General features: G+C 37.8%; 2 protein-coding genes across 7 annotated transcripts in view; one reads left to right on the forward strand and one right to left on the reverse strand.

Moving 5' to 3' along the window:
* brsk2a (BR serine/threonine kinase 2a) overlaps positions 1-7,876 on the forward strand; it is a 252,756-nt gene extending 244,880 nt beyond the window's left edge. For 2 of the 6 annotated variants that reach the window (XM_056252083.1, XM_056252085.1), the window contains 2 exons: positions 532-621; positions 6,776-7,864. In XM_056252083.1, coding sequence (XP_056108058.1) covers positions 532-621; positions 6,776-6,987 — 302 coding nt within the window. In that variant the 3' untranslated portion in view covers positions 6,988-7,864. Of the gene's footprint in view, positions 1-531; positions 622-6,775 lie in introns of all 6 variants that reach the window. The other 4 variants (XM_056252084.1, XM_056252086.1, XM_056252082.1 and 1 more) reach the window with 3 other exon arrangements.
* Positions 7,877-15,124: 7,248 nt separating this feature from the next.
* The window catches only part of abtb2b (ankyrin repeat and BTB (POZ) domain containing 2b), a 57,030-nt gene continuing 52,869 nt past the window's right edge, over positions 15,125-19,285 (reverse strand). Inside the window, exons 10-17 of the mRNA XM_056252081.1 lie at positions 18,648-18,922; positions 18,277-18,455; positions 17,546-17,651; positions 17,213-17,315; positions 17,018-17,108; positions 16,860-16,928; positions 16,509-16,622; positions 15,125-15,820 (exon numbers count right to left, since the gene is read on the reverse strand). Of these exons, the coding sequence (XP_056108056.1) occupies positions 15,617-15,820; positions 16,509-16,622; positions 16,860-16,928; positions 17,018-17,108; positions 17,213-17,315; positions 17,546-17,651; positions 18,277-18,455; positions 18,648-18,922 (1,141 nt within the window). The 3' untranslated portion in view covers positions 15,125-15,616. The remainder of the gene's footprint in view (positions 15,821-16,508; positions 16,623-16,859; positions 16,929-17,017; positions 17,109-17,212; positions 17,316-17,545; positions 17,652-18,276; positions 18,456-18,647; positions 18,923-19,285) is intronic.

The raw sequence follows: 19,285 nt of genomic DNA on the forward strand, positions 1-19,285 counted from the left end.
AGGGCCAATGTGACGGCACCTTTAGAAACATTTCCATTTAATTCTCAGATTGAGCCAAATAGCCTCTTACACACACCAATTATAACATCAGTATATTTCAGAAGTTGCAATAACAACTAAGATAAATAGAACACCTAAAAATACGTTGTAGAAGTATTGGCTAATACATCATTCTCCTTTATTTGCTTCCATTAATATTCATTATGTCTCCACATAACAATAGCAGCTCTTTCTACTGCAGTGTGTGGCCCATGGCGTTGTCCACCTAGCTGAGATAAGAAGGACCGCAAATTACAAGTAGTTTTACAATAAATTCCTGTCAGATTCCTAAAAGGCTTCTAGGGCTCTTGGTCCTAATTAAGATTTTTCTGTCTGTGGATATATTTCTGCTTTTACTATGGTGCAAACATGACTTGAATGAGTAGTCAAATAATCCGTCTTAAGGAAACCCCGCCCTAACTTCCAGTTTCAACAAGAAAATGTCAACAGACCCTTTTCTTTTTACATGTGACCTGTTACACTTTATTGTAGGTCCAAGTCGGCGCTTTAAGCGGGTGGTAGAGACGATCCAGGCGCAATTGTTAAGCACACACGACCAGCCGGGGGTCCAACAGCTGTCTGGTGAGTATAAATCCCCTGTCCCTTCCCCCGCCCCGACCCGAGCCCCATGTTCCCTCTCATATGCCTGTTTATAGCTCTCCTTCATCACGCATGCCCCCGCACCCCTCGACCACAGCACACTGCAGCACAGCATCACAGTATTCTCCACATGATCCCACCCTAAAGCAAACCCCTGCAGACGCTAGAAGAGATGGGGAGTTTTCCAGTTCTTGGTGATTCCCTTCGGCCACACCGATGCTCCCATTTCTCAAGCGGCATTAGCGGTAGCATTCCCTGACAGTTCTCCAAACCTGGGCACCTCAGCTTCATGATTTCTAGCTTTGGGAGACTGTGTCCTTATTGGGTGATAGATTTGGGCTGGTAATATAAAGGTTTCTTGTACAGTTTCAGGTCGGGATAACCCCAAAACGGAAGTCTTGCTTTGTCCCCATCAGTTTGATCAGACAGCTCATGTGCTAAACCAAACAGAACACCAAAGACACATATCTCCCTGATTACAATAAAAATATCAAGTTTTGGGACAATATTTTTCAGTGTATACCTTCTAATACCTCAAACTATTCAGAGTTTCAAGGATGAACAGCTGGTTATGTGGTTCATCAGAGGAGAAAAGAAAAGAAAGCCACTTTTTTCATCCTATTCTTCATTTACCCGGTGCACGTCCTCTCTTTTTGACAGATGATGATATTTGACTGTGTCCCAACCATCTCCCTGATAACAGCTCCACCTACTGGTCTGATAGATGAACAACAACATCTTATAGACAAAACCAGTACATTTAACCCAACTTTTTAGGTTTTATCAAATGCTCACCAACACAGATGTTCAACACAGTATTGGAACAATATTATTTCTGGCAATGGAAAGATATTTAGTTACTGTATATTTAGCAACTTTGATACTTTTCCTGTGATTTGTTCTAAAAGTCAAGTCAGTCAAGTCACCTTTAAGCAGCTTTACAGTGATAAGAGAAAAATAATGCAACAAAGTTTGTTTCTAGAAGAAAATAGAGTCTCAGTCCATCTTCACTGCAAAAAAAATACTTTTCTTACTTAGTATTTTTATCTTGTTTCTAGTCCAAATATCTAAAAATTCTTAAATCAAGATGCATTTACTAGATGAGAAAAATGCCATGAATATTATATCTTGTTTTCTGGGTAAATAAATCAAAATTAAGTGAATTGTTGCTTAAAAAAAGCAAAAATATCTGCCCCCAGAAAACAAGATATAATATCATTGTGTTGGACTAGAAACTAGACAAAAATACTAAATAAGAAAAGCTTTTTCTGCAGTGTAAGTTCAGTGATGGTTCATTTTTGTTGTAAAAAAGTTATTAATTTAGTTCATTTATAGGTTAATTTAGTTCTACACTCAAAGGTGTTCTGTACATGGCTGAAAAGAATGATAAAATAGTTTAATAGTTTAAAATATGTATGTAAATAAAACTTTTATAATAAGTTTCTCACGTTAACCAAGGCTGCATTTATTTGATAAAAAAACATAGGGGGGGGGGAAAACAGTAATATTAGCATTTAAAATAATTGTTTTCTATTTTAATATATTTTTGAAATCTAATTTAATCCTGTGTCGATCCTTCAGACGATGCTGATCTAAAAATGCTAAATATTTAAGCATTTTTTGCTAATGGTATTTTGGACCCCACTGTATATGTACACATATTAGTTATAACTTCTACCTATCATTAAGTAGTATATCATGACAAGAGGGTGAAGTGGTCATCAACCGTGTGTTACTGCCACTTTGGGGATATTTCAGGGAGTGTTGGGCAACAGGAAGACATTTCCAGAGCATCTCAAGAGAGTAGATCCTCCCTTTTTCTCCTCCTGTCGTCCTTCTCTGTTCCCTTTCACTGTCTATCTCTCTTTCTCCTTCCCTTTCACTCAAACATGTCACATTCATTGCTCTTCACGTCTCATTCAGCGCTGTATGACTCACTGTGGTTTGAACGCACTACGGCACTGCACAGATGAATGGCACATACTCACTGCAGTCAGATTGCACGTACCGATCCAAAAATAAATCACTGATTTAATTGTTATTTTGTGGAGGAGGTTGTGGTTTTCTGTGTGTATGAAAATAACTAACCTCCCAATGTTCTTTAGTTTCATAAAACTATTTTTATTCCAAACAAGCATAATCATCCACACAAACTTGTCTAATAACCACCCAACCGAAGTCTCGCCCCTAGTGTGGTCTAGATGAAGACATCAGGCCCCATGCTTGTTAATGGGAAATTGCTCATTTGCTTCACTTGGGCATGATGAAGAGCACACACAGCAAATTTAATGTGCTAATGCGCTGATCTGATTTATAAACCCAAAAAAAAAAAAAAAAAGATTTAGGGAATTTTCAACTTTTTTAAGGCTGCTGTTATTTGCGAAAGTTGTGTTCGGTGTCAACACGCATTTCTCTCTCTCTCACATGTATCCAGAGAACTCTCAGTGCGCTGCACAAACTGGTAAAGTCACTAAGTCAAAGTGTGGTAAGACTCTTATTGTTAAATACACCAAATTGCACCACAATTACAGTGGACAAAAAGAGCATTGAAACACTTAACACTTAAAAATGTGTGAATGTCTGCATTAGCTAACAAATCAATTCAATTTGGCATTTACAACAAAAAAAAAAAGCTTTTTTTTGTGAAAGGACTTGCTTGAAAAGCATGCTTGTGCTATCATTCTTTAAAATATAAGCCACTTGCTTTCATAATGTGTTATCTAATGCAGTGGTTCAACACAATTTCAAATATTTCAAAGAGATATTTCCATTATGCTGTAATTATGACAAAACTGCTCGTTTTCAAACTGTGTAGTGAGTAGGGGGGAGGAAAGAAGTATGATCACAGTTTAAATCTCGATTTCATGTGGGGTTTTTTATTCGAATTTGAATGTAGATTATCAAAACACTTTTGTTAATATATTAATAACAATTTATTCATTTAAATACTTTTAAGTCTTCCTGCAGTTTGCCGAGGCCTCCTGGCTGAGAACCATCGGTTTAATACAATGACATTCAGAGGGTTTAAGTAAGACTTAAAGGGTAGTTCACTCAACAATTAAGATTTTGTCACCAATATATGTTTCCATCCAAAGTTGTGAATTTAACTTATGCACAAAATCATCACTACCTGGGAAATTGGGTTTATTCGGTACATGTTTTTCCATTGTAGTTTTTGTAGGACTTCTTATCGAAAAAAAATGGTTCTCCTCAATTAAGTGCTTTTAATGGTTTTTAATGTGAATTTTTGCGCATCTTGGCGTTTCCATTCAGCATTTTTTATACAAGTTCCCAAAATGCCCATAATATAGCTGGATGGAAACATTTACTACCATCATATCATTTCAAAGCTGCATGACTTTCTTTTTTCTGCAGACATGATGAGTAAATGAGGACAGAACTTTCATGTTTGGGTGAACTATCCCTTAAAGTATCCAAAAGGTTTTTGGGGCCACTGAATTACTTTATTATGCACACTGCATTTGTCCTTATATAAACCTGTTATAATCACAACACTTGTAATCACGCATGTCATGTATTACATCCAATTTAAAGTGCACTCAGCCCCATAAATACCCTTTCACATGTAACATTGAATCAGTAAGTGCAGCACAGTTTTATTTTGTTTTCTTTAAGTTTTGTGTGCACTAAAACACAGTGTGTGTGGCTTACAAACCTGGTCTTAGTTTCTTGGCTACGTGCGCCAAACAGACGAGGCTATACATATGTACACCAGAGGCTCTGATGATGTTCAAATGAACCCTACACCAATGACGGTGTGCCAGTTTGTGTAATAGGGTTGCATGTGTAGTCATGAGTTTGGAAGAATCTGAAGTCAAGTACACTAAAGGGGGTTTTCTCATGCAGTCAGAGATTGCTGAAGGCTAGTCTGAGCCTCAGATGGACCAGACCGGCTGGTGCATATTACACACAAATGCCAAGAACTTTTGAAAATTGCCGTTTCCAGTCGCCAGAATCGCCAGAATTAATGAATCAGGATGCGCAGGTTTTTAGTAGCCTCTCGAGAAACAAAAAGTTGACACAAAGTCTGCTAGAATAAGTGAAAGAACTAGATACTGTATTTGCCAAAGTTTGTGAGGTTTTTGTAATTTATTCTTTGTTGCTAATTAATTATTAGCTTGTTTAAATAATTGCTCAGCAGTCTCTGTATTGACATACGGAACATGTTTTTAGACATTGTAGTCTTTCTATCCATCAAAAAAGATTTTTCATTAACATAATTACAGAATATACAGCGTTGCTTCATGATGATATCTTGTTGTATATTCCGCCTGTGGAATATGGTGTATAATTGAACCGGACAGATGACACTTCACAGGCTTATGTGACTGAGAAGTGAGCAGAATAAAGATGAAAGGGTACGCTCTACCCATGTGTGGGTTTCCTGACTGATCTATGTGTCATTCTTTCTGCAGTGACAGATGTACAGATGACACATCGCTTCACTCATTACTTTAGAGCCTTTTCTAATTATCTAGCCTCTCTCATGTTGGCTATATAAAGCCTGTGTGCCCATGTGCTTCACCCCTACCAGGAAATCCAGCTAAAACCATCTTTAAAGTCAACATGGAATTGAACCCAACCCTATTTACTGTCTTAACACATGTTCCTGGTCTTATTGCAGATGATTTTCAGTGCACATTACTGCAAAGAAAAAACAAACGTTGATCTTTTGGAAAAGTGAAATACCTTGCTTAAAGGAATAGTTCACTTAAAAATGAAAATTATGTCATCATTTACTCACCCTCAAGTTGTTTCAAACCTGTATGAATTTAGTTCTTCTGCTGAACACAAAAGAATATATTTTGGAGAATGTCGGTAACCAGACACTTGAAGGACCCCATTGACTTCCATAGTATTTGTTTCCCTATTATGGAAGTCAATGGGGTCCATCAACTGTCGTGTTACCAACATTCTCCAAAATATCTTCTTTTGTGTTCAGCAGAAGAACTAAATTCATACAGGTTTGAAACAACTTGAGGGTGAGTAAATGATGACAGAATTTTCATTTTTAAGTGAACTATCCCTTTAAGCAACTTGCCTTTTAAACTGCCTTCACCTAGGCCAAAAATAGTGTTAGCCAAAGCAGTTTATCTGTGTTAGGTACAGTTGTCTCACCAATAGTTAATGAGTAATTTAATTGCAGTTAATATTAAAGTATAGGGTACTTCAATAATAGCAAATTACAGCATATATGAAAAATGTATATTACCATAAAGATGCTCTTGGGATGAACTTGACCTTCAGCCTCCACCTCAAGGTGAAAAGGGCTCCTCAAAAGTAATCTTCAATCAACTGCAACTGGACTCCTTCCCAAACCTCATCAAGTAAATCCCTGTTAAGGAAAATTTGCTGATTTTATGCTTGAATATTCTGTATGACTTGGAACTATGTCGTGGCAGAGGTAAAATGGGTTGCAAATGCTGATTCACGTTGACTTTAAGGTGGTAGTTCTGTTTGTGAACACAGTAGCTTGTCTCTAACTGGTCCAAGCTGATGTAGATGGTTGACCAGCTGTTGGGGACCTGGCTGATGTGTTACACCATCTTGGTCAAGGACGTTACTGGAAAAAGCAGGTCATACCAGCTTAAGGTGGTGAAGTAAGATGGTTCATTTGGTTGACCAGCCAGTGGGAACCTAGTTGAATTTGGCCTAGAAATTCACGTTATGCATGTTTTTGGTGGTCAAGGCGATTTATCTCGTCCAAGATGGTCTATTAGCTCAGCTAGGTTCCCACCATCTGATAGTCCAGCTTATCAACCATCTAAACTTCAACTAGTTATGTTGCTGTTGCTCAACTTGTAGACTATAAAGCTAACAAGCCCATGGTCATTGGTTCCATTTCCAGGGAACACAGATACTGATAAAATATTGTAACTTGAATGTACTAACCAGCTAGGTACAACCTTAAGCTGGTTTTAACTGGTTTAACCAGAGAATCCTAATTTCTTGTAGAGAATTTGATAAGTTAGTGTGACCCTCAAAGCTTCTCCAAGTCGTAGTCTTCTTCCCTATCCTATCTCTTTTCCCCTTTCTGTCCATTTCTCCTTGTGCGAACCCATTGTTCATTTCTTTGTTCTCTCTTTTTTCCTTTTCTTCCTATCTGTGTACCTAGGCAGCCCATTGAGTAACTTCTTTGACGTAATTAAACAACTTTTTTCAGACGAGAAGAATGGCCAGGTGCCTCTTCCACCTGGCTCGCCCAACAGACACCCATCTAACGCCCGTCGCCACGACCCTCAGCCTAGTGACTCTAAATGCCCAGCGGGCAATCCCAGGGACAATGCCAAGCTGGTGGCATCCTTTGGGATACAGGAGCAGCCCTAACACTTTACCAATCAAGCTTTTTCAAACTTACCTACATAAAAGCACTAAAATATGTCTTAGACGTGATGGGATTTATATTTGGACAAACTTTTGTAAGATGGAATGATTGTTTAAAAACAAGTTATGACACAAATCCAGACACATTTCCTCTGTCACCGTCTTTGCCATGTCAGTTTGCCAGCCCCTTCCCGAACCCCTGTTGTTTCTACCCCAGATGTTTTCATGTCTTTACGTCTGCCTTCCCGTTTTCCTCACCTTTGTGACGGCTTGTTTTTGCTGCTAGGAATTATCCAGAAAACTTATTAAAACGCTGCCCCACTTCCCTGCACATCCTGTGACGGACATTTATTGACAGACGGCACTTTTCATGACGAACAAGCAGGTTACCAAGGAGATGGACACTTCATCCTTCGTCACACTCTTCCCTCCCCACTCTCCGGTCTCTCCACGCTTGACAAGGACTAAAATACAAATACACACACCGCTTGCCCTACCATCATCTCAGCATCCTAACCTGTTAAAATGGTCGACCAGCTGGTGGGAATTGGCTGCTCCAACAGACTCTGTTCCAAAACTTAGTGAGCTGCCTCTAAGATACTGTACCCAGACATCCCACCTGTCCCGGAAGGTCCGGGAGTCGATTGATAGTGAGTCCCCGATGGATGCAATATTATATACAATATCCCGGAAGTCGATCAAGCGAGAGAGAAAGCCTGTTTCCATATGGGTATTAGATGCATTTTCGGTGGACCAATCACAAGTGGTCAGCCAAGACGCATTACCGAAACACCTGGGATTATCCAACCCGTCTCACGGCAATTCGTACGAGTTTTACGAGGTGGCTAATTCGTACGAATTCAAACAAATGACCTACCCCTGACCCCGACCCGCCCCTAAACCTACCCATCACTGGGGTTTTGACAAATCGTACGAATTAGCCACCTTTAACTCACTCGTACAAATTCGTACGAATTGGTCGTGAGATAGCGTTGGATTATCCCACGTTTCAAATGCGTTTTCTGTGACCACTTTGTGATTTTGTGGACACCCTCTGCTCCTTTTTCGTCACACTCAACTACATCACTTTCACTTTTGGTGCATGGATAATGAACAAACCCGTGTTAAGCAGCTTATGTGAATGAATATAATAGTATAATATGATATTTTTTTTATATATATTATGGTGGGTGTTGCACCATCTCCCGGAAATGAGTTTTTGCAGGGTGGGATGTCTGGATACCTCACTTTGATCACATTATAATGCAGTCCCTTACTGCAATGCAATAAACTTTTTGCAAAAAAATCATTCAACATGGCAGGTTAAGCACTTTAATCAGTCTAATTAAAATAAGGACTATCTTACCCAATATTTGTTTATGTATTTTTATGCACATTAGAGAATGGTGCTGATAGCATGTAGCAACATGCTAATGTCAAACTGTTGAAATCAATTGAGCTGTGCTGTTGTGAGCTTAGCAACATGGCAACTCTACTGAAGTCAGTTCGCAAGCCAGTTCAGTTCAAAGTCTCCAGTGCACATGGTGTGATGAGTGCTGTTTGTATATCACACAGAGTTCACTTATGAGGTTACGATTCAGGAAACCATCAAAAGCCTGGTGCACACACTTTTTTGGCCATGATTTTGCCATCTAGGACAAATTTTCAGGAGTTATAAAAGAGTTATTTCATCATAAAAATTTGGAAAACCATCAGAAAAGAGTCATGTGTGTATCTTGCTTTAGAAGGCAGTAGGCAGCAAGGCAGCTCGCTAGGTTTGGAACAAAACCACACTCAATACTAGACATGAACACACATTCACACAGGATGTTTGCACTCAGATTCATAAGAAAAAAACTAAACTCATCGAGAAGGAAAAGATGACTTTGAGAGCTTGTCCTGGGGATGTGGATTTTTTTTCAAATTGTATCGTTTCAATTTGTGATCTTTTATTTATTTATGACTTTATGTTTGAAGAACATCACTTGATCTTAAACCATTGCTGCAAAAGGACTGAAACATGGTTTAAGTGAGTTTGGGACTCGGGATGGGGTGGGGGGATAGTACTGAATGAATTTATCCTAATGAATGAATCTCTGTTGTACAGATTGAACATTATTATGTACAAATAAAATGTCTAGATGTGACACTAGCTTTAGTTCTGTTGTAGATTCAGATTTGAAATCTTGTGTTGCTAGTCTTTATTTAATTATTATTTAACCCTTGTACTTCTGTATTTATTACCTGATGGAACAATTTGTTTCATTTAATCGATTTGGTTAGACACTGAAATACAGTGTTTAATTATTTTATTTTTTTCTCTTTTTTTTCTGATAATGTCTCATGTTCGCTACCAGCAGATACTAAAAAAAATGTTGAATACATTGTGAATATTTTTGTATTTTTTTCTTCTGTTTATCTCTGTCCTTATTTATTATCATCCAGTTATATATATATATACATGAGAACTTGAATGTTATTTATTTATTTATGACAATAATGTGTTTGTTTGTATCAGGGCAACACAATTTTGTTTGTTTAAAGAAACTTTCTAATGTCTTGATTTGTAAAAGTACCGTGGACTTTACGAATCTTTCTTTCCTAGCTTCAAAAGAGAACAAAATATTATGTAAAAACAAACAAACCACAAAAAAGCTAATTTAACAATAATTTAAGAATGTAGTTTAGCCTCTATGGGGAGGAAATGACCTTCTCGATATCAATGTCAGCTTCATATCATTGTGTGTGTACAATGGATGACAAAAAAAAGCTGTTCTTGGATCAGTTCTACTGTAAATATGATGTTGTGGCCTACGGGAAAGTCGAAGGCCGTTCCTGCTCTTTGCTTTTGACTTGTATTGCTGTGTGCATGCACGCATTTTCTTTGCATGGCTTTAACGTAACTATTCTCAAAAATCGCACTATTTTCTCAGATCTGCAATCTTTTAATGGGAAAAAAAATAACAACACCTGCCATCACCTTTAACCTCTGTTAGTCTCTCTGCGATTTTTTTGTTTTCTTTCTGTTTTCCTGTCATGTTTTCTACTATACGCTGTAAGCGAGCGACACAACACAGCTTTTGCTCGCTGGCAGTGTCTATGTGGTATCTGTTTATAAAATGCTTCCTTTTGTCTGTATGTACCTCGACCAGGAAAGATTTGGATGTTCACGGCCCCCTTTTTACAGACAGCTGGTTTAAATGAAACAAAAATAAAGCAATACCTGTTGTGAACTTTCCTATTTTATACAGTTATGAAGCAAAACTTTAATGACAAAATAAAATAAAATTGTCCATGCAGAGCAGGAACATGCGTTTAAAGTTGTAAAAAATCCCCTTGTATCATAACTGTGAGCAATTTCAGAGAGAAAAATGAAACAATAAACTGATTCACTTAATAGGATGATACTAGCGAGTGTTCATGATTGTATGTTACTGAGTGGGCGAGGGTTTATCAGTTAAACAATGATCAAAGACAAGTCATATATGCCCACGACTGCATGATATAGGCTAGGCCTATCCAAAATTACTGTGAATACATTCACAGTTGCTGAAATTAACTTTTATGATTCAAGGAACTGATTTATTTTCTGATTGAAGTTTAACATGTTAGATATTATTTTCTATATTTATTTCTATAAAATATCTTTTTATTTTGTTAAAACGTTTTATTGTGATACAAATGTTCAGTCTGTCATTATAGTTATACGTTTAATAACATTGAAATTACATTAATACTGGTTTGCTTTGTTTACTTTTATACAACAACTAGTCCTCAACTTTGATTGGCCGAGTGCGTGCGTCCCACGAGCGCTGATAGCAGCACTGGGACTTTTTCACCGTTTGTATCACTCCGCTGTTAGCGTGTTCCAGTTAAGACAGATTCGACGTTGTGTGACATGCAGTGAAAGGTATCTTTTCTATGTTAATCAGAGTTTTTGTCCTAACCAGCCGCGACGGCGACATTAAATTTATTTAATTTTAGATATCGTTTTGTATCACTTTAATAGCCATAACGTAGGCTACGTGACCATGGTTAATTTACCTCAGATGTAAACAAACAGATGTAGCTAGTTCCATGACAATGACTTTATCGGACACTGTATTTTTAATAACGTTAAAATTGTGAGGATTTTTAGTGACTCTTTGTGCAGGTTACATTGTTATGCCTGTAAATTGCTAAGTAGGCTAACTGTCTTTTATGTGAATTACAAGTCACTGAATCATTTAGGCCTAGTGAACCCGTATGTTCTAAACAAGCACTGATTCATTCATTCAGGAAGCAAACACGCGACAGTTTGTCACGTTTGACGTCTTTTGGAACAGATGTAAAGTTACTCAATATTAACTTGTTGTTTATTGAACTGAGAGAGCAATATCTCACAACTGTGAATACTAGCACCTTGTGTTGCTGCCTTCACGTGCTATCGGAAATTCCCTACTTCCCACTTCTTAAAGTACCCCTGTAGTCAATAATTGTATCCCTTAAAACTCATCTTTGATCACCAAAAGGATATTTTAAAATGTTTTTTTCCCCTTGAAAAAAAAGATCATGCCTCAAAGGTGCACTGTGTATTTTTTAGAGGCATCTAGTGGTGAGGTTGAGAATTGCAACCAACATAAGGTATGGTGGCCGACAGGAAAATATGTCGTTGTCTGAGATAGCAGAGAGTAGCCAGTTAAAGCTACTATATGTTTTCGCTGCCAGAAACAACAACAAAGACGAAGCTTGGTGACGCTATGAAGGAGAGTGGAACTACTGTATGGGAGATGTCGTTTTCACCATTCAGAAATGTATAGAATTCACGAATCATATAAATTATATATCAGCTAGTAAATTCGTTTTTGTATTACCTGTACGTTTGATCACACTGTTATGTCATCGTAATGAATTAGCAGCCCGGGACGTGAAATGTAATGCTATATTAGCCTGTTACTAATGTGACTATTTGTCGAATGATTGGGTGGGTTAATGCTGCGTAGTTTAAAGGGTTAGTTCGCCCATTTAACCCTCTGGGGTTCTTCGGGTCAAAAATGACCCGAAGCGTTTAAATAAAAAAATGTTAAAAATCGTAGCTTCATCGGAATGGTCCAAAACTTGGTGACTTTTTTGGTACTTGGTATATGAACACCCAAAAAAAAATTGGGGACAGGATTTGAAAAGTCTAAGTGGTCGTAAAAAAAATAGTCACACTCAGGACCTTCGGGTCAAAAATGACCCCCATAGGAAATGAATGGGAAATTGGCAAAAATATGAAAATACAGAGTTTTTTGTGCATACAATCTACAAAACAGACAGGATGCAGAAAAAAAGCACACAACAGTGAAGGGGTGAATCTCTTAAAACAATTGGTGACAAAATGCTTTCCATTTGTTCTCTTTATAATGCAATGTTCAGGTTTGAATGTATTATAAAGTTAAACTGCCACTTCAAATTACCATTTAAACCAACCCCAAAAATTTTTTTTTTTAAATTAAAAAAAAAATGACAAAAATAGTCTTTGAGAATCTGTTATTATATATTCAAATCAACAACCTGAAAAAAAATAAACAATATGTGAAAAAATCACTAGAGTGTTTCTACAGAGAGCTGTAAATCCACTAGTGGTAAAAATGTGCTATTGCGTGCTAAAAATGCTCAGTGTGTCCACCAGATGGCTCCGATCTCATTTCAAAAATTGATTTCATGAGGCCTAGACTTGACTCTAAAATGAAATACAGCTTTAATAAAAAAAAAATTATTATTATATATATATATAAATTTTCTATTATATTCAATGGGAAAAAATGGGTCTTAATTATTGCATAAATATTAATTATAAATCATAAAATTATCTCAAAACACCAAAAAAAGAAAAGAAAAAATATTATTGAACAAAAATATATTTCATTGATTTTACTCAAATAAAATGTATCTTAATGCCGCCCTCCGGGTCATTTTTGACCCAAAGGTCCTGAGTGTGAGTCTAAAATGAAGAACCCCAGAGGGTTAAGACATGAAGTTGTATGCAATCCTTACCAGCACTATAGGTCATACACACTGACCCACTCTGTTGTCAACTACCTGGTCAGAGTTCTGGCCGCTCGAAGTTTTTCAATAAAGTACTCCCGGTTATTTTCCGGGGCTACAAAACTGCATTTTTACGTGAAAAAAATTATTTGCGTTTCAAAGCTTGATTAATTTACCACACAAAAAACACGCCGGTCAAAATTCATACCTCAGTTTTAATCGGCACTATTTTCTATCCATTTCTATCAATCCGCGCTGCTGTCAACGTCAACAGTGTGCACGTTTACACCGATTTTTGACGTTTTTGTCTGTACTGACAGCACTCCAGATGTACAAAAAAATGAGTTCAATGTTAAAATTGACCGGAGCTCTCCTTTAATGTAGGGTTTCCTTTTTGTCTGCTGAACCCATATGATGATAAATGTTCTAAGCTTTTGACAAACATTACATTTAAAGGTAGGGCAGGCAATTTCAGAGAGGCTAGCAATAGCAAGCTAGCTTCAAAACACATGAACGCGCACAGCAGAGTCTGCAAAGCATCACGAGATGAGACTGCGTTTAACTACCTCACGTCTCAAAGCACATAACATTACACTAATAATGACCGTAAACAACTTACAGTGCTGTAGTTGTACCACCTGACCGCTGCAGATTCACTTCGGCGTTGATAATGTTGACATAGAAACGCATTAATCCAAGTCTGAGGACGTGAACAGGTCCAGGTAGAACGTCACGGGTGGCCATCTCGTAATTACGGTTACGACATCGGGTGAACGCAGCACTAGCTCGTTGTTTTGGTTCAGGAGGAACTGTTAAAGACGGCTGGTGTTTGTGTGTGGCGCTCGGTGACTGACGTCTGTCTACAACTCTGCACAGCCTTACAGAACGAGCTGATGACGTGTGATGGAAACACATTCACAGGGTAACAGGCAGGTAAGACTTCCTATCATTGAATTAGACCGAATGCAATGACTGGATGAATGGTTTTTTTTTTTTTTTTTTTTTTGCTCTTGAGACTACCACAGAAGATATATGTACATTTTGTTAAATATTTACACCACTTCTATCATTGATTGATATCAGGATGTGAAGAGAGTTTCAACCATTAGAACAAACACTTTGACTAACTTTTGTATTTTGTAGATTTTTTTCAGATGTTATATTTTGACTTAATTCGATGTTAAAAAATTGTCTACATAATATGAATATGGAAGCTTGTTGAATAAAAAAGGTAATTGCAATATTTTTCTCAGAATTGCCCTATATCTCACAATTCTGACCTTTTTTTCTCAGAAAAAATATATTTTAAATCATTTTAGTCCGTGGCGGAAACAAGCTTCCATTACTTAAAGCTTATATATTGTAGTAATATTTTGTTCGCAGTGTTATGACAGTTGTGTTGGATTTATACTGATGCAGCATCACGCAAAATGCTTAATGTTCTCAATTACTAGAAATATGCTAAACAAATAACCACTTGTCATGAGAAGACCCACTCTAGACTAGACTATAAATCAATTTTTATTAGGCCACTGATAGGACTGGAGTCTAGATCTCTTCATGTAAGTTAGTGAACAAAAGGTACGGTTCATTTAATTTTGTGGTACTTGTAAAATTATTGAGTGCACCAGAAATACGTTTGGTATTTCTGTGACAGTCTCACACACCCTGCAGTTTTATTCCCTGATTAGGAGTTTGTGAATTCCCAGTTTGGAAAGTGTTTTTGTATATTTTCATCAGTACTTGTGGGTGTTTCTGTCAAGCCTGGTAAGTTGACCTCACTGTTTTTCTCCTTTATTTTCTTTTTCATTGATTGCACACAGAAGTCATGAATCAGAAAGCAGTTTAACAGCATGCAGTGCTCTCTATAACCAGAAGGTGGCAGCACAGTCTCATTTTTAAATTAAACTTTAAAGTGTTTGCCAGCTTAACATACATTACTTAATTTATGTTTTGTAGGTAGACTTGACTATTTTATTTAAAAAATGTGTATGTAAATATATATATATATACACACACACACACACACACACACACACACACACAAACAACTGCAATGAAGCCATTGTAATATTTGCATACTTAATTGTGGTCTTCTGTTGCTGTTTGGATAACATTTTAGACACAAAAGTGTTTTATATATAACTTTATTTGCTTGGCATGAAACAAGATAAAATAGCAACTTAAATAATCTCACATCTTTAAATAGAACATGTCCTTGTTTTTCTCCATTACAAGATTCATCTATAATAGCTTAAAATAAAACAATAATGAAGGGAAAAAAGATATGCTCTAGCCTCCCACTTTAGCCAAACTCTGTACAAAATGGCGTCTGTTTTAGGTGTGGGGAAACTGTTGTCCACAATCTTAACATACTTTAGTTCGATAGCGATAGCCACAGAAACGCTGCAGCATTTAATGTCAAGCTTGTGTCCATTAAATGATTATTTTTTAGAATTCATGAAACTGTCCACAAAGCTCAACTTCAGTCAGTCCGTCTTTTTTTTTTTTCAACAGCATTTCCTTTTCATATTTCCTCAGGCTTTCCATATTGTCTTAACACCTTACACATTCATGTCTTTTCTTCTTTGTGTATTTCCTTCTATTTTTCCGTCTGTTTCTTTCACACACGAGAAGTCACTAGCAGTGAGCGTAGTCTGCGCGCTAACGTCGCCTCGAGCTCTTCCAGGAGCGAGTCTTTCCCGGATCCGCCTCGCGTCCCGGATCCCAGGATCAGCGCCCGGAAGGCTTCCCTCTCCAACAGACCGGCCATGTTCTGCAGGAAGAAACCTTCACAGTATGTGCTGAGCTCCAGCGCACCGTGAGCCTGCGGGGAAATACATCAATTAGGCCTGGGGAGACACTTCGCTATTAATTATTAAATTGTTAATGTCCTTAACATTTTAAAAGTAATAAATATTAGTAAAATGTATCATATTGTCATGTTTTTTTTCATTTATATTTCTTTGTCATAGGGCTGTGAAACGATTAATCACGATCAATCACATCCAAAATATTTTTTTTTTTACATAATATAATGTGTATAATTATTTTTAAATATAAAATACACAATATAGGCTATTATATATAAATACACACATGCATGTATACATTTAAGAAATATTTTCATATACACTGTAAATTTGAGAAAATCTTAAATGTATACATAATAATTATGTACACAGTACACACACATATATTATGTAAACTCAAACTTTTATTTTGGATGCGATTAATCGTTTCACAGCCCTGTGTCATTATCATGGTAAATATTGTACAACATTGTAGAATGTCATGATACCTCCGAAATACTTCTTACTCGTTACAAAGCCAATATGTTTGGTCAGTTACTATTATTTTACATTCAACATTCTTCAGATTCTTTATGATGGCATGTGTTTGTTTATAAGCATACAATTGTATATACTTATATTGATATTGTATATTTACTGTACAAATTAAATAGATTTTTTATGATTATATTTAATATTATGTAAACAATGATATATTTTTACCTTGGCAGTGTGGTAGATGTTCACAGCATTGTCAAGGTCAATGCTGTGAGCGCAGAGGATCTCACAGTGCCGCTGTAGCGCCCCCAGCTGGAACAAACTGGCCGCTGACAGCAACTACACAAGGGAAACAAAAGGGTAAACAATGCTTTTTTTCCCCTTTTTTACAGCGTCTTATTATTACTTGCTTCAATCTACAAACATATTTTACTGGCCAATGTCAAGGAATGTGAAAAGATTTTCATCTTAAATTATTGCAGGTAAACTCAAGAGGTTCCACTGCATAAAGAATATTCCCCTCCGGTTTCATTGGCAAAGGCCGTACTGGGTTGGACTGTATCTTGTTTGTCTTACCTCCAGTAACTCTGAGACGCCCATCTTCAGAGACTCTGTCCCCCCGCAGTACAGGTATGACATCATCATCTGGATAAACACAACGAGATCGTGATTAACTCCTGATAACATCTCGGAACAACGCCATGTTGTCGCACGGGTTCATCGAGTGTTCATACCTGGAAGATGTTGTACTTGATGTTGCTGATCTCAATGTCTTTGCGGGGCTGAGAGCCGTCCGACCCGTTCAGTGCCAACAGAGTTTTGAACCTGATCCCAGAGCAAACATCCTTTATTCACAGCGGTTCAGTTGTGTCCAAATAAAATCTACTGCAGAGACCCGTGTGTCAAGATGACACATTTTTTCGGCTCACCTGTCGGACGCTGTGAGCAGCAGAACCCCGTGAGCATAGAACGGTTTCCCCTCCACTAGGAACGTCACGTCAGACATCTCTGGGTTGTTCAGGAAGTGAGGGTCTGCGGGAAGAGGAGGAATCAGACTTGAACAGGGTAATCATTTACAGACAAAAACACAAATGAAAGAAAATGAACTGTTGCACTACCATGTAAATTAAAGCAAAATTACCAGAATCAATGACAAACAAACTATAGTTTTTGAATTTTAAATCAATGTTGGGTCATTTAATGTGGATCCAGTCAGTGTTGCCAATTCATAATTATAACTGCACTAAGATGGAGTGAATTACCAAGTTGAGCGGAGAGAGCGGGCTTCTTCTCTTGGATGGGAGGAAGTGGAGCAGGACCGTAACAGTGACTAAAAATGATGCCCAGCTGTTGGTTTATTGCCTCGTTCTATAAAGGAAAAGAAAGAATTAGTCATAAGGAAGTTTTAACTAGAGACAGCGCTGCTTCCGAAATCCTGTACTGAGTAGGTATACTACATTTGAATTTACTTTGCGACTGTTAAAAAAGTATGAATATGGCTAGTATGAATGAAATTCGGACGTGCTACATCCGCCACGTTACTGTCACATGACCTAGCAGTTTCCTAGAATCTCGGCTAAATTAGCAAGTCGTCCGGGGACTTTTCACCCTCTGTTTTTCAAATACTGTGTATTCGGACATACAGCACTACTCTTTTGGCGTACTGTATAGTAGGGAAGAATTAGATTTCGGACGCAGTGTAAGATTTATAGACCTCTTCACACCAAATCTGAATTTTTGCCATAAAAGAAGCACAACAATATTTTAGAACATAATGCATGTCCATTTTAGATCCTCGAAAATTGGAAAAATTTGAATAACAATGCGCTGTCATGTTTTAATTCGAAGTCTAATTACATTTTTAATTGGTCATCATGCATTGACAATGACAAATATGCATAGTCTGTGTAAGATTCTCAATTTCTATATATAGATTTGTTTTTTGGTCGTTACATTGGACTTTCTATGAAGAAATATCCACGTTTTTTAGTACCTTGTTTTTTTTCAGGATGTTAAACATCAAAGGAAACCCGACGCAGACCACTTCCTCACAGTAGTCCTCCTCTTTGATGGAACTGAAGTCCCGTAACAGGGAGAGCGTGACTCCGGCCCTGGACTTCAGCTGAGCGCTGCGCAGCGACTCCAGCCATACGTGAAGCTTCCACGGCACTCCTGCAGGATCACACCACATCATGAAGAACCGGTTGCAAATAATCAAATGCTTGCTAGATATAGCTCAGGTTTTGTAACCGTATCACAGAAAATCTATATTTGATCATGAATGAATGAAAGTGTTACTCTATGACATCATCTATACTAAGTGTATTGTCTGGAGACCTGTTGTTGTATACGCGTCTAACCTACCCAGTGATCTGAGCTCCATGGTGACGTCCAGATAGCCGTGCTCCGCGCTGTAGAAGGACGCCTCCTGCAGAGCTTTCATACGGGCCTTGCACAGCTTGGGCAGGGCATCTTCTGACAGCAGGCTGAGGTTGGGAGATGGAGGAGGGGGGAGAGAGTGTCCGTTCCTGCCGGACGCCCGCGTCTCGCCCTCCACACCCTCCGCCAGGATCTCCTCCAGCGAGAGCACGTCCTCCCGCACCTTCTGAGGCTGAGAGAGGAGCTTCCTCAAAACATTCCTGCAGAACATACTTCTCCGTTAGTTCAGTGATGGATGGATGGTAGATAAATGGTTGTCTGGATAGATAACTAATGATTTGGCAAATGGATGGACAGATTGATAAAAATCTAGATGGGATGGAGGGCTGGAGAATGAATAGATGGGTAGATAGCTGACTAGGTAGAAAATGAATGATTGGAAAGAAAGATATTTTGATACACAGGTATATAGATTGTGGGAGAGATAATGAATGCTTGGACATAAGATTGATTTAAAGCAAGATGGATAGATAGCTGGTAAATGATTAGATGGGTAGACAGATATCTGACTGGGTAGATATGAATGATTGGTCAGGTAGATAGATGGTTGATTGGATGGATAG

The sequence above is a fragment of the Rhinichthys klamathensis genome, unplaced genomic scaffold (genome assembly GCF_029890125.1).
Source record: "Rhinichthys klamathensis goyatoka isolate OS25496 unplaced genomic scaffold, OSU_Roscu_1.1 h1tg000092l_1, whole genome shotgun sequence".
NCBI lineage: Eukaryota > Metazoa > Chordata > Actinopteri > Cypriniformes > Leuciscidae > Rhinichthys > Rhinichthys klamathensis.